This window comes from Callithrix jacchus, chromosome 1 (genome assembly GCF_049354715.1).
Source record: "Callithrix jacchus isolate 240 chromosome 1, calJac240_pri, whole genome shotgun sequence".
Taxonomy (NCBI): Eukaryota; Metazoa; Chordata; class Mammalia; order Primates; family Cebidae; genus Callithrix; species Callithrix jacchus.
Window position 1 is genome coordinate 193,415,885 of NC_133502.1, and position 11,915 is coordinate 193,427,799.

The 11,915-nt window shown below is 55.5% G+C and overlaps 2 protein-coding genes and 1 long non-coding RNA gene across 11 annotated transcripts in view; 1 reads left to right on the forward strand and 2 right to left on the reverse strand.

The window, feature by feature from the left end:
* PI4KA (phosphatidylinositol 4-kinase alpha) overlaps nt 1–5,827 on the forward strand; it is a 154,425-nt gene extending 148,598 nt beyond the window's left edge. For both annotated transcript variants that reach the window (XM_078335799.1, XM_035266895.3), the window contains 8 exons: nt 1,052–1,161; nt 1,626–1,730; nt 1,813–1,938; nt 2,323–2,443; nt 2,926–3,085; nt 3,758–3,847; nt 4,355–4,438; nt 5,429–5,827. In XM_078335799.1, the coding sequence (XP_078191925.1) occupies nt 1,052–1,161; nt 1,626–1,730; nt 1,813–1,938; nt 2,323–2,443; nt 2,926–3,085; nt 3,758–3,847; nt 4,355–4,438; nt 5,429–5,480 (848 nt within the window). In that variant the 3' untranslated portion in view covers nt 5,481–5,827. The remainder of the gene's footprint in view (nt 1–1,051; nt 1,162–1,625; nt 1,731–1,812; nt 1,939–2,322; nt 2,444–2,925; nt 3,086–3,757; nt 3,848–4,354; nt 4,439–5,428) is intronic.
* LOC144577488 (uncharacterized) lies at nt 127–8,600 on the reverse strand. Of its 2 annotated transcripts, XR_013521624.1 has the most exons (4): nt 8,473–8,600; nt 7,090–7,191; nt 6,739–6,833; nt 379–482 (listed from the first exon to the last, which is right to left on the reverse strand). It is a non-coding gene; the product is annotated as an uncharacterized LOC144577488 (long non-coding RNA). The 2 variants fall into 2 exon arrangements; XR_013521623.1 differs by lacking the exon at nt 6,739–6,833 and having other exon boundaries at nt 127–482.
* Nucleotides 8,601–8,723: 123 nt separating this feature from the next.
* On the reverse strand, nt 8,724–11,417 carry TMEM191C (transmembrane protein 191C). 7 transcript variants are annotated; one of them, XR_008474149.2, is made up of 10 exons: nt 11,229–11,417; nt 10,839–10,962; nt 10,661–10,711; nt 10,433–10,510; nt 10,071–10,127; nt 9,913–9,972; nt 9,573–9,788; nt 9,420–9,460; nt 9,070–9,339; nt 8,724–8,861 (listed from the first exon to the last, which is right to left on the reverse strand). XR_008474149.2 is itself a non-coding variant. In XM_009007201.5 (10 exons), exons 1-10 carry the CDS (start codon nt 11,381–11,383, stop codon nt 9,135–9,137), a joined length of 909 nt encoding a protein of 302 aa, XP_009005449.1. In that variant the 5' UTR covers nt 11,384–11,417; the 3' UTR covers nt 8,998–9,134. The 7 variants fall into 7 exon arrangements, 6 of the variants coding, with proteins under 6 accessions (XP_054095286.1, XP_035122883.1, XP_035122877.1 ...); XM_009007201.5 differs by lacking the exon at nt 8,724–8,861 and having other exon boundaries at nt 8,998–9,339; nt 9,573–9,645; nt 9,724–9,788; XM_054239311.2 differs by having other exon boundaries at nt 9,420–9,788.
* Nucleotides 11,418–11,915: the final 498 nt, after the last annotated feature.

An 11,915-nucleotide genomic window follows, 5' to 3' on the forward strand; every position in this document is an offset into this window, starting at 1 on the left:
GGTGAGCCGAGATCGTGCCATTGCACTCCAGCCTGGGTAACAAGAGCGAAACTCCATCTAAAAAAAAAAAATCACCTATGAATAACTAAAATCCCATGTGAATAACTGATAACTACTATGGTTATATTTCTAGTTACTTTCTTCTTCATTATTTTTATGGAAATAGGCTGAGGCCTTTTGCTCCTGCCTCAGCGCTTATGGGATCTCCCCACTACAATACTCCAGGAGGCTCCTTCCTGAGCTCAGGGGCCTGGTGCCGTTGTGGGGTGTTAGTTTCCCAGGGCTGCTGTACAGATGATCTCAGTTCTGGAGGCTGGAGTCCACAATCACGGTGTCATCAGGGCTGTGCCCCCTCTGAAGGCTCTGGGCAGGTCCTTCCTCACCTCCTCAGCTTCTGATGGTTTTGCCAGCAGTCCTGGGTGCACCTTGGCATGCAGATGCACCACTCCCATCTCCACCTCCATCTTCACATGGTGATCTCCCTTGAAGGACACCAGTCATCGGATTAGGGCCCGTCCTAACCCACTGTGACCTTGTCATAACTGATTACATCTGTGAGACCCTATTTCCAAATAAGGACACATTCTAGGGTTTTGGGTGAACATGAATTTTAAGGAGACTCTCTTCAAGTACAAACAGTGTGGCCAGCTGTGGAGAGGGGGCTGCCACCCCTTGCAGGGACCTACCTTCCATGGCCATGTCTGCACACTGGTCCCCAGGACCCCATTGTACAGACACATTCCTCCTGCCCCCCTAGCTCATAGTCCCACGCTGACCCAGGCACACCTGGGTCCTCACTGCAGATGAAACGGGGCTGGTTTTAGTTCCATTTAAGCCTAAATGTTCTGACCTCAACCCTGGATTCCACCTGCTGTTCCAGGGCTTTCCTTGGGCCCTACTGGGCCCATTCTTGGCCTCCTTGGGGCTTTGAAGAAGTGATCCCCAAGATTGCTGGGGTACCTTTCAGAAATGTAAGAAAATTTACCCCTGGCCCCCTCAGAGGGCTTCTCACTGCCCACAGGCTAACAGCAGCCCCTCTCCCTGCGGACAGGTCTGCGGTGCCGCTCAGACTCTGAGGATGAGTGCGGTATGCAGGAGACTGACAGTCAGAAGATCTCCTGGCAGGCAGCCATCTTCAAAGTGGGGGATGACTGCCGACAGGTAGTGGGGTCAGGCCTGGGGCAGGCTTAGGGGCTGGGTTTGCTACTTCCCTAAGGCTCCAGGCCCGCCAGAGTCCAATCTCATATGTAGAAATGTGAATTTTTGCCGCCTCTTATTTGGTTCACATCCCATGGGGTAAGTAAGGCTTCTGCAAAACCCAGAGGCCTCTCCTTCCAGCCCTTCTTTCAACTGTCCCTCCAGTGCCCACCTGAGGGAACTGCCCAGGGGTTGGGTGCCCTGTCTCACACACACCACCAGACAGCTCAGCCCAGGGCCTGGTGGTCCCAGCAGCCTGAGTCTGGCCCCCGGTGGCAGGAAGCAAGGCCTTCCAGACTCTTGCTCGGCTGTGGCCTCCCTGCCTCACTCCATGTCTGGGTGCTTGGCTTCTGCCCTGGATGAGCCAGAAGAACTACTGGGGTACAAGGAAGCCAGCTGACCACATCCCGCACTTCCCGGCTTTCCAGGACATGCTGGCCCTGCAGATCATCGACCTCTTCAAGAACATCTTCCAGCTGGTCGGCCTGGACCTCTTTGTTTTTCCCTACCGCGTGGTGGCCACTGCCCCTGGGGTAAGTTTCTTGAGTGGAGCCCATAGGGCACCCCTGGACACCTTGCACCTGGCGGGCCTCAGGACCGGCCTTTCCTCCCTAGTGCGGGGTGATTGAGTGCATCCCTGACTGCACCTCCCGGGACCAGCTGGGCCGCCAGACAGACTTCGGCATGTACGACTACTTCACACGCCAGTACGGGGACGAGTCCACGCTGGCCTTCCAGCAGGTACCCAGGGCAGCCGCAGCCCAGGGATCATGTGCACTCCACCCCACCCCGGCCACCTGCACCCTGCTCTCCTGAATCGTCCTTCATTAGGGATTAAAACCAGGGCATCTGTAAGCCACTTTGGGAGTCAAAAGAATGTAGAGCTAGACTCCCCAGGAGAAAGCTAAGTTCTGGGTGTGGGAGGAAGCACCTGCACCCCCACATCCACAGACAGCCCCTGTCATTCCTGCTGCCTAAGACTGGTTTGCTGATTCAGGCTCTGCCTCCACAGTGGGGGTACAGAGCCAGGGAGAGTGCCCAGAGGCCCGGGGATCCTGGCTGTGGGACCAGGGAGAGTGCCACAGGCCCCAGGGCCTTTTTGAGCCCAGGGTGCTCTCTACACAGGCCCGCTACAACTTCATCCGAAGCATGGCCGCCTACAGCCTCCTGCTGTTCCTGCTGCAGATCAAGGACAGACACAACGGCAACATCATGCTGGACAAGAAGGGCCATATCATCCACATCGGTCAGCCAGCCACAGTGCCACCCTCCTCTCCCTTCACCCCTGGCACCCAGGGGAGGATGGGGATCCCCATCCCACAGAGGGGAGCAGGCATGCCCAGGACCACCCTGCCAGGAGTGTCAGAGTCCAGCTCTGAGATCCAAGCTGGTGCCCACCAAGCTGTTCTGCACTTGTGCCTGGCCCTGGCCCCAAGGAGTTGGGTCAAGAGTAGCCAGAGTTCTTAGTTGGAAGCTGGAGCCAGGCGGAGTGGGGCTTATCCAGGCTTGGTGCCCCAGACTGGCTCCTGACTCCACTTCCCCTCTCTTTCCTCTGCCTCCTGCTCTACCACCCATCCCATCACTGTCCCCAGGAAAACACAACCTGCCTGTTGTGGGTGGGGGGATGCTGTTGTCACAGGGTCCTTTTCCACTCCTGAAAACAGATCACTTGTCTCTGCCCGCCCTGGCTCCTGGCCCAGTCACAGGCAGCTCTTTGGGGTTTTGCAGACTTTGGCTTCATGTTTGAAAGCTCGCCAGGTGGCAATCTTGGCTGGGAACCTGACATCAAGCTGACGGACGAGATGGTGATGATCATGGGGGGCAAGATGGAGGCCACGCCCTTTAAGTGGTTCATGGAGATGTGTGTCCGCGGCTACCTGGCTGTGCGGTGAGCCTGGGTGAGGGCCAGGGTTGGGGAGGAGGGAGTATTGGGAGTGTTCTGAGGCCCCGTTTAGAATCAGGTTCCAGAGAGTGAGGGAGCTGCTAGCAGCCGGCTGCTGACCTAGGCCTGCCCTTCAGTCACCTCTGTCTGCCCACTTGTGCCAGTAAATTCTTGCTCTGGGCATCCAATTCTTGCCACCTTCTCCAGGATCCTGCCCACACCTTCAGCCCTGGGCTCCCTCTTTCTGGGCCTCCCATCCATCCTGTCACCAAAGCCTGAGTACCTGCCACCCCACAGGCTGCATGCCAGAGATGGCCTTTGTCCCAGTTTCATCTACAGGTTACTTGGCCAAGGCCACAATCCAACCAGATTTCATCCCACTGTCCTGCAGGGAAAGGCAGGTCAGGGGGTCTGTATCCCATCTAGGTGCAGAAGCCATGGCCAGCAGCCTTATGTGGGGGCCCAGGGTGGGGCACTCAGCCTGTCCAGAGTGCATGTGGGCAGCCCCTGCCTGGGCCACACAGGTTAGAGAGGGCAGCAGATGGAAAGCTACCTCGGGGGGATGTGGAAGGTGTGGCAGGGGAGGGGCTGGCAGGAGCCCAAACCTGAGGCTGTTGGCATCAGCCATGCCCCCTGCCTAGGCTGGCCTCAGTCCACCACCCCCTCCTCTCTCCCCAGGCCCTACATGGACGCGGTAGTCTCCTTGGTTACTCTCATGTTGGATACGGGCCTGCCCTGTTTTCGTGGCCAGACAATCAAGCTCTTGAAGTAGGTTCCTTGGTGGACACGCAGGCCATCTGGGGGACAGTTGTCCATTAGCTCAGGCTCCATCCAAGATAGGAACCTTTTGTGTAATTGTCACTGGTTGTCATCTCCTTGGAACTTCAGAGCAGACAGGGCTCCTGGGTGAGGCTCTGCCCCTAGACCACACCTGTGAGGGGCCTCCGCTTGTGCTAGCCACACCAAGAACCCACCCAGAGGCCTCTATTATGTCAACGATGCTACACCCACCCGCCCTTGGCCCTAAGGTCCAGGGCTGCAGTAGCTTAGCTCCCCAATGCTTAGTCCCCTAATGCCATGGGGCCACTCAGATGATGCTAGGAAGGGGACAAAGCCCATGATAGGCCAGGTGTGGCCTTCACACCCAGAGGTACATTTCCAGGGCATGGTTCTCAGCTGAAGTCCGTCCCCAGGGAAGACCTTCCTCCCACTGGGCCAGGGAGGAAGCACAGCCTGGCCTGGCCTGTGGCAGTCCTGACGCAGCCTCTCCCCCAGGCACAGGTTTAGCCCCAACATGACCGAGCGTGAGGCTGCAAATTTCATCATGAAGGTCATCCAGAGCTGCTTCCTCAGCAACAGGCAAGTCCCGCACCCTCCTGCCTTCAACCCCCTGGCGGCCACTGTGTACCTGCAGGGCCTGGCGATACGGATGCTGCTGTCCCCAAGCTGCCCCTCTCATGGAGACTCAAGCCTTGACAGGAGTTCTTGAGGAACAGTGAGGTGCTGGTTTAGGGGACCAGAGGTCGAGCCCACCTGGGCAGGTCTTGTGAGGCCGAGGGAGCAGTGGGGGCACAGGCCAGGAGGAGCAGAAATAAGTTTGGTATCAGACCCCACTTTGAGGGCAGTGACTGGGAGGTGCAGGCCAGGCTGCTGGTCACCAGTGTGGCGGGAGGGGATGGGTGCAGGCCAGGCTGCTGGTCACCAGTGTGGCGGGAGGGGATGGCTCAGGGTCCAAAGACAGAGCACCGAGCTGACAGGCTTCATGATGTGGGAGTCAGAGGTGGCTTTAAGGGGTCTGGCCTGAACACAGGGAGGATGTCAATCCCAGCAGGTGGGCATGGGGAAACAGAGCCATCCCTGAAGGGGGCACCTACAGACATGGGGCTGGTGAGGCCACAAGGGGCATGTGGGGCCCCCAGAGTGTGGCCATCTGTATGGGAAACTGCTGGAAGAGCCTAAAGGAAGCTGAGACTGCCCCCAGGTGCGTGTGGGTCCAGTGCCTTAACAAAGGCAGTGTGGAGGCTGGGCACAAAAGGATTTCTTGCTAAGAGGAAGCAGTGAAACCAGGCAGCCAGGACCTCCAGAGGGACCAGGGCAGGGCGAGAAGGGGCTCTCCAGGGATATGAGGAGAGTACACAGACATCTTGGGGGCATCTGGCCAGGACAAGCCAAGGGGTCCGAGGGCATGTGGCGGCTCCACAGATGGAAGCGGTTTGGCTGAGGAGCATGAGGTGGCTTCGGAGGCCTCTGGGTTGGAGCAGATGTGGTCGGTTTCAGGGCCTGATTGGGCAGGAAGGGCTCAGACCTCACTGGCTCCTCATATCTCCCTTAACTCCCTTGGCCTTTCAGGAGCCGGACCTATGACATGATCCAGTACTATCAAAACGACATCCCCTACTGAGGAGGGGACCTCCTAGGCCCTCTGCCCTGTGTACCCTTGAAGCTGCCCCACAATCATGGAGCACCTCCCAACCCTGCCGCCACATGCAGCGGAGGAGAGACCTGTAGCCCGAAGAGCCTGGCAGCACCTCCTAGAGCAGCACATGGGTGGCGCAGCCTTGGTAACCCAGTGGACTGCAGCGACAATCATTGGATGGTGCTGTGTATGCACAGGTGTGAGTCCACTCTTTGCACTGGACATATTCCCTGCCTGTCTTATTTCATAGGTACATGAAGTATTTTCTTGTGTATAAAAAATGATAGAAGATTTAACTAACATCAACAAAATAAAAACCCAAAATAGTGTCATGTTGGAATCTGCAAAATTACATGTCAAATCCTAAGTGCACCTTCAGCCAGTGGGTTTCCTCCCACTCACCTAGGCCCTGCATCTGAAGCAGACAGATCTGAAACAAATGAGAAACTCTGAAAGATCGGCAGGTACGAAGAGAAAATCGGTAACCAGGAAGAACAGTGAAATGACCAAAATGGAGTAGGAAGGAAAGGAAAGCCAAGCGGAGTGGCTCGTAATCCCAGCACTTCAGCAGGATTGCTTTAGCCTGGGAGTTCAAGGCCAGCCTAAGCAGACAAGACCCTGTCTCTACAAAAAATGTTAAAATTAGCCACGTGGTGGTGTATGCCTCTAGTCCCAGCTACTCAGGAGGTTAAGATGGGAGGACCACTTGAGCCCAAGAGCAAGGCTGCAGTAAACTGTGATTGTACCACTGTACTCCAGCCTGAGCAACAGGCTCAAATTTAAAAAAAAAAAAAAAAAAAAAAAAGGTTGAACAAGAAGCTTCAAAACCTTCAATCAGCTTTTTCTTTTTTTTTTTTTTTTAAGATGGCTTCTCTCTGTCGCCCAGGCTGGAGTGCAGTGGCACGATCTTGGCTCACTGCAACCTGTCTCCTGGGTTGAAGCAATTCTCCTGCCTTAGCCTTCCAAGGAGCTGTGATTTTTGTACTTTTGGTAGAGAAGGGGTTTCTCCATGTTCGTGAGGCTGGTCTCAAACTTGAGGAGGCTGAGAGGCAGGAGAATCACTTCATCCACCCACTTTACCTTGGCCTCCCAAAGTACTAGGATTACAGGCATGAGCCACAACACCCAGCCCCAATCAACTTCTAATGGGATTTCCAAAGTTGAAAAACAAATACTTAGCTTTAGGAAGTACCTGAGTACTGAGCAGTACAAATAAAAATAAAGGCCAGGCACAGTGGCTCACCTTTATAATCCCAGCACTTTGGGAGGCCGAGGCGGGTGGATTGCTGAAGTCCAGCAGTTTGAGACCAGCCTGAGCAACATGGTGACACCCCATCTCTACAAAAAATACAAAAATTAGCCAGGCATGCTGGCACAAGTCTGTAATTCCAGGTACTTGGGAAGCTGAGGTGGGAGGATCCCTTGAGCCAGGGAAGTGGAGGTTGCAGTGAGCCCAAGATTATGCCATTGCAGTCCAGCCTGGGTGGTAGAGTGAGGCTGTTTCAATAAAAAATATGAGTCAATGTATACATTAAAAGGAGTTTTAAAAGACGCTAATCCAAAAGAAGGCAGAAGAGAAACATAATAGACTCACCCCCTCAATTTAGAAGTCGGGGATTGTAAACATCAGTTGAAGAAGTGAGACCCAATTATGTGCCGATTATAACCAAAGCACTTTACAAGTGAAGACACAGACCTAGGATCAAAATAAGCAGATGGAATAGTCATCATGTGTATGGGTATTTATGAAGGAGCATTTCACAAGAAGCAGTTGACGGAGTCACCAGCAAGAAAGTAAACACAGCTGTGAGACCTGAACAAGCCTGTTACCCACCCGGACCTGCTGGGTATTTATTAAACACTGTCAACAGCAACAATACACTTTCTTCTCAATGTTCGTTACAAACTATGTGCTGGGCCACAAAAAAAGTCTCTATCTCAGTAAATGAGATAGAATTAAAATCGTGCAGAGGGTGTTCTCTGGCCACAGTGGAAGTTATAAATAACAGTAAGATACCTGAAAAAATGTAAAAATCAGTGAAACTAAAATACTAGACAAAAATAGCACAAAAATAGACACAAACAGCTGTAATCCCAGCACTTTGGGAGGCCAAAGCAGGAGGATCACTTGAGTCCAAGAGTTTGACACCAGGCTGGGCAATATAGTGAGATCCCATCTCTTATTTAAAAAAAAAAAAAAAAGGCCAGGCACCATGACTCACACCTGTAATCCTAGCACTTTGGGAAGCTGAAGCTAGTGGATCACCTGAGGCCAGGAGCTTGAGACCAGCCTGACCAACATGGATAAACCCTGTCTCTATTAAAAATACAAAATTAGCCAGGTGTGTTGGTGCAGGCCTATAATCCCAGCTACTCAGGAGGCTGAAGCAGGACAATCACTTGAACCTGGGTTGTGGTGAGCTGACATCACACCATTGCACTCTGGCCTGGGCAACAAGAATGAAACTTCATCTAAAAAAAAAAAAAAAACAAGGCTGGGCACGACTGCTCACCCCTGTAATCCCAGCACTTTGGGATGCCAAGGTCAGGAGTTTGAGACCAGCCTGGCCAACATGATGAAACCCCATCTCTACCAAAAATAAAAAAATGAGCCAGGTATGATGGCAAGTGGCTGTAATCCCAGCTATTCAGGAGGCTGAGGCAGGAGAATTGCTTGAACCCAGGAAGCAGAGGTTGCAGTGAGCCAAGATTGTGCTGTTGCACTCCAGCCTGGACAACAGAGCTAGACTCCATCTCAAAAAAAAAAGAGAAAAAAGCACATGTGATCAGAGGGAAAGACCAGCATTAAAATGCTTTAAGGGGCTGGGCGCGGTGGCTCACGCCTATAATCCCAGCACTTTGGGAGGCCAAGGCGGGTGGATCACAAGGTAAGGGGTTTGAGACCAGCCTGACCAACATGGTGAAACCTGGTCTCTACTTAAAAATACAAAGATTAGCCTGCCATGGTGGTACACACCTGTAATCCTAGCTACTTGGGAGGCTGAGGCAGGAGAATTGTTGAACCCAGGAGGCGGAGGTTGCGGTGAGCTGAGAGCACGTCATTGCACTCCAGCCTGGGCGACAGAGCGAGACTCCGTCTCAAATAATAAAAATAAAATGCTTTAAGGTGGTGTTTTGGGGAAGATGACAGTGATCAGCTGAGTTCACAGAGTAAGAATACCAGAATACAGAGTGGCTTCCCAAATAAACAGAAGGAAAGAAGATCACTGAAAAATAAGGATCAATGTGTTATAAAATGGTAGAAATAATTTCAAATCACAATACTTGAAAGAGGCAGCTTGTCAAATTGGCAAAGAAAAAGTGTCAAATGCCGTGTACAAGTTTCTGGCAATATGGCAAATTATCCTGAAAAACAAAAAAAAAAATGCTGTTTACAATACTGGGGAGGGGGAATCTTAAATCCATGAGCTGTAAGAAAGGAAGGAATCTTTGGAGGCTAAAAAAAAAAAAAAGATCCTACATGCCATGGAAGAAGATGACATATCTACAAGCCTCATCCCTTTGAGGAGTTTATCAGGCCACCTTGGTCTACACTCTTAGGAGAGGGGCGTACTAGAAATAAAGCCAGGTGTCCCAGAGTCCGCCCGGAGACAGACGCGAGCGGCTGGGGCGCTGCCCTTAGGTGGGCAGCAGTCCGTTCGCGCGCAGCTCCAGCAGTGGGGACAGCGTGTAGCGCAGCCGTCGTAGTGTGGTCTCCGAAGTTAGGCTTTGGAGCCACGCGGAGACGGCGCTGGGGTCCAACAGCGCCTTGTAAAGCAGCGACAGCCCCAGGAAGAAAAGTGGCAGCGTCAGAAGCACCTTCAGCGCTCCCAGCACGCACCGCCTGCGGGGCAACAGATGGGTAGGTGGGCAGCGGCTCGTGCGGGGACGGGAGACCCCGGCCGCGCCTGCTACCGAGCTCACCTGATGGCCTGTGCGCGTGGGCCGCCGAACAGCCGCATCTCCTGCGGGGAGAGGGGGGCAGGTTTCCAGGGGGAGCGGAAGGCGGTCCCAAAGATGGACGGAGAGGGTTGTCCTGCTCCAGCCCGCCCCGCCCGGGCCCGCACAGGCGCTCACTTGGTCCGCCCGGGCCACCTCCTCCATGAGCGACTCGGTGCTATACTGCACTCTGCAAAGCTGCCCGCCACACCTGCGGGGACAGGCATGCAAGTGGGAGCCCAGCCCGCCCCACAGCGCCCCGCTGCACCCACAGGCCCAACTCCCATACGGTTCATGGCCACTCTGCCAGGCGTCAAGCTCCGCCGCCGCCTCCATCACCTTCACCTGCACCTCCTAGAGCGGGTGAGAGTGCGGACTGAAGCCTGGGGGAGGCGTCCTGGCGGCGGGTTGAGAGACCCGCCGCCGCAGGTCTTGGGGAGGAGGCGGAAGGCACCGTGGCATCCGGGCGGAGCCGCACCTGCAAGACTATGGTCTGCTCCTGGAATACGGCCCAGGCCTCCGCTGTCTGCAGCGCGCCCTGCGTGTGGACACCTGCCTTAGACTCGGGGTGACACGCCCCTCCCACCCACACTGGAAAGCCGACCCTCCTCCGACAGAACCCGCTTCTGGCCGCACCTGCTGCAGCTTCTCCTCCTGCAAGGCGTACTTGGTCTCCGCCAGCCCCAGTTGATTCTTGAGAAAAACGAAATGTCAGGAGCCCCGCAGCCTGACACCCCGCTGCACCTCCGGTCCCCGCCCCAAACCCTCAGCGCCCCACCCCCAAGTGATCATGACCCCGCCCACGTCCTCAGGACTGGAGTAAGCAAAGCCCCAGGTTGTCGCGGCCCCGCCCCCAGGCAACTGTGCTCCGCCCACATCACCGCCCGCCCCGCCCACGCCTTCAGCGCCTGCCGTAAGGCACACCCCCAAGGTGGTCGCTGCCGGGCTCACTCTGCTGCTCCGCTCCTACTCAAAACCTCAGGGCCCTGCCCAAGCACCTGCAGAGTCACCAACTGGGCTGCGATTTGCTGCTCCGTGCGCTTCTGGCCTTGCTGTTCCCCTCCGTAGTAGAAGAGCTAGGGGTGGGACTTGTAAACAGGGTTTACCGGGCTTCTGGAGGAGCGGGTGTCGTTGGGGGACAGGGACAGGCAGGCAACAAGGGCGGGGACCAGGGCAGGACTTCCAAGAGGAACCCAGAGACAAGCCATCCCATCTCCTGCACGTACCTGACTCGACAGCTCCTCCCACTGCTCCTGCAACTGCCGGTTGCGCTGCTCCTGCGGGGAAGATCCTGGGGCGGTGCTGGCCTCTCCGCCGATCCCACCTTACCCCTGATCACCCCCGTCCCGCCCACCCTGTCGCACCCCAGCATGGTTCCGGCCCCATTCCTGGGTTCTTCCTCACCAAGTCCTCCTTGTGGCGCTGCGCCTCCTCCAGCCTTCTGCGCACCCGCTCTGCGCGCTCCCGCGCAGCCTCTCGCGCCTTCCCTGGCAGAGCCTGCGCTGCCTGGCTTCGCTTGCGCAGCAGGCTACAGAGGGAAACTGAAATTGGCGCTACACGGCGGACTGGGTCGCTCAGGATCCCGCAGTCGCCTTGAAGGACCAGATGCAGCTCACGACTGGGGACCGGAAAGCCCTAGCGAAATCCTCCACCTGGATCCGCTGGGTGGATCGCCACTTCCCAGGGGCCTAGAGCAGAGATGCGGGCCTGGGCGGATCGGCCTAGTACCCTGCGAAGCCCTTCGCAGCGCTGCCTGCGGGACCGACGCTAGCTAGAGCAGCGTTCCCCGCGCACCTGCGCTCGCACTCGCTCAGGTCCTGCAGGTGCCGGTTGAGGCTCTCGCTCTCGGCCTCGAGCCCGCGCATCAGCTTCTCTAGCTCCTGCTTCCGCAGGCGACCATCTCGGTTATCCTTCTGCAGCTGCAGCAGCAGCTCCTGACTCTCGGCCATGGCTGTGGAGACCGTGCCTAAATGCCAGCCGTCTGAGGAACCCAGCCTGCTGGCAGGCGTCACAATGGGCGGCAGGGGGCGCCAAAAGGGCTACGTCACAATGGACGGCAGGGGGAGCCCGAGCGCAGCCCCATACCTGCCCCTGCTCACACCGGCCGGATCACACTTAGTCGAAAATTGTGTCAAAGAGCCGCAATTGGATCAATGAAAGGTTAATAAAATACTAATACTGGGGCTGGACGCAGTGGCTCACGCCTGTAATCCCAGCACTTTGGGAGGCCTAGGCAGGTGGAACACAATGTCAAGAGATCGAGACCATCCTAACCAACATGGTGAAACCCCATCTCTACTAAAAATACAAAAATTAGTTGGGCATGGTGGCGCGCACCTGTAGTCCCAGCTACTCAAGAGGCTGAGACCGGAGAATCGCTTGAACCCGGGAGGCAGAGGTTGCAGTGGGTTGAGATGGTGCCACTGCACCATCTCAGCAAGACTCTGTCTCAAAAAAAAAAAAACTAATACTGAATGCAGG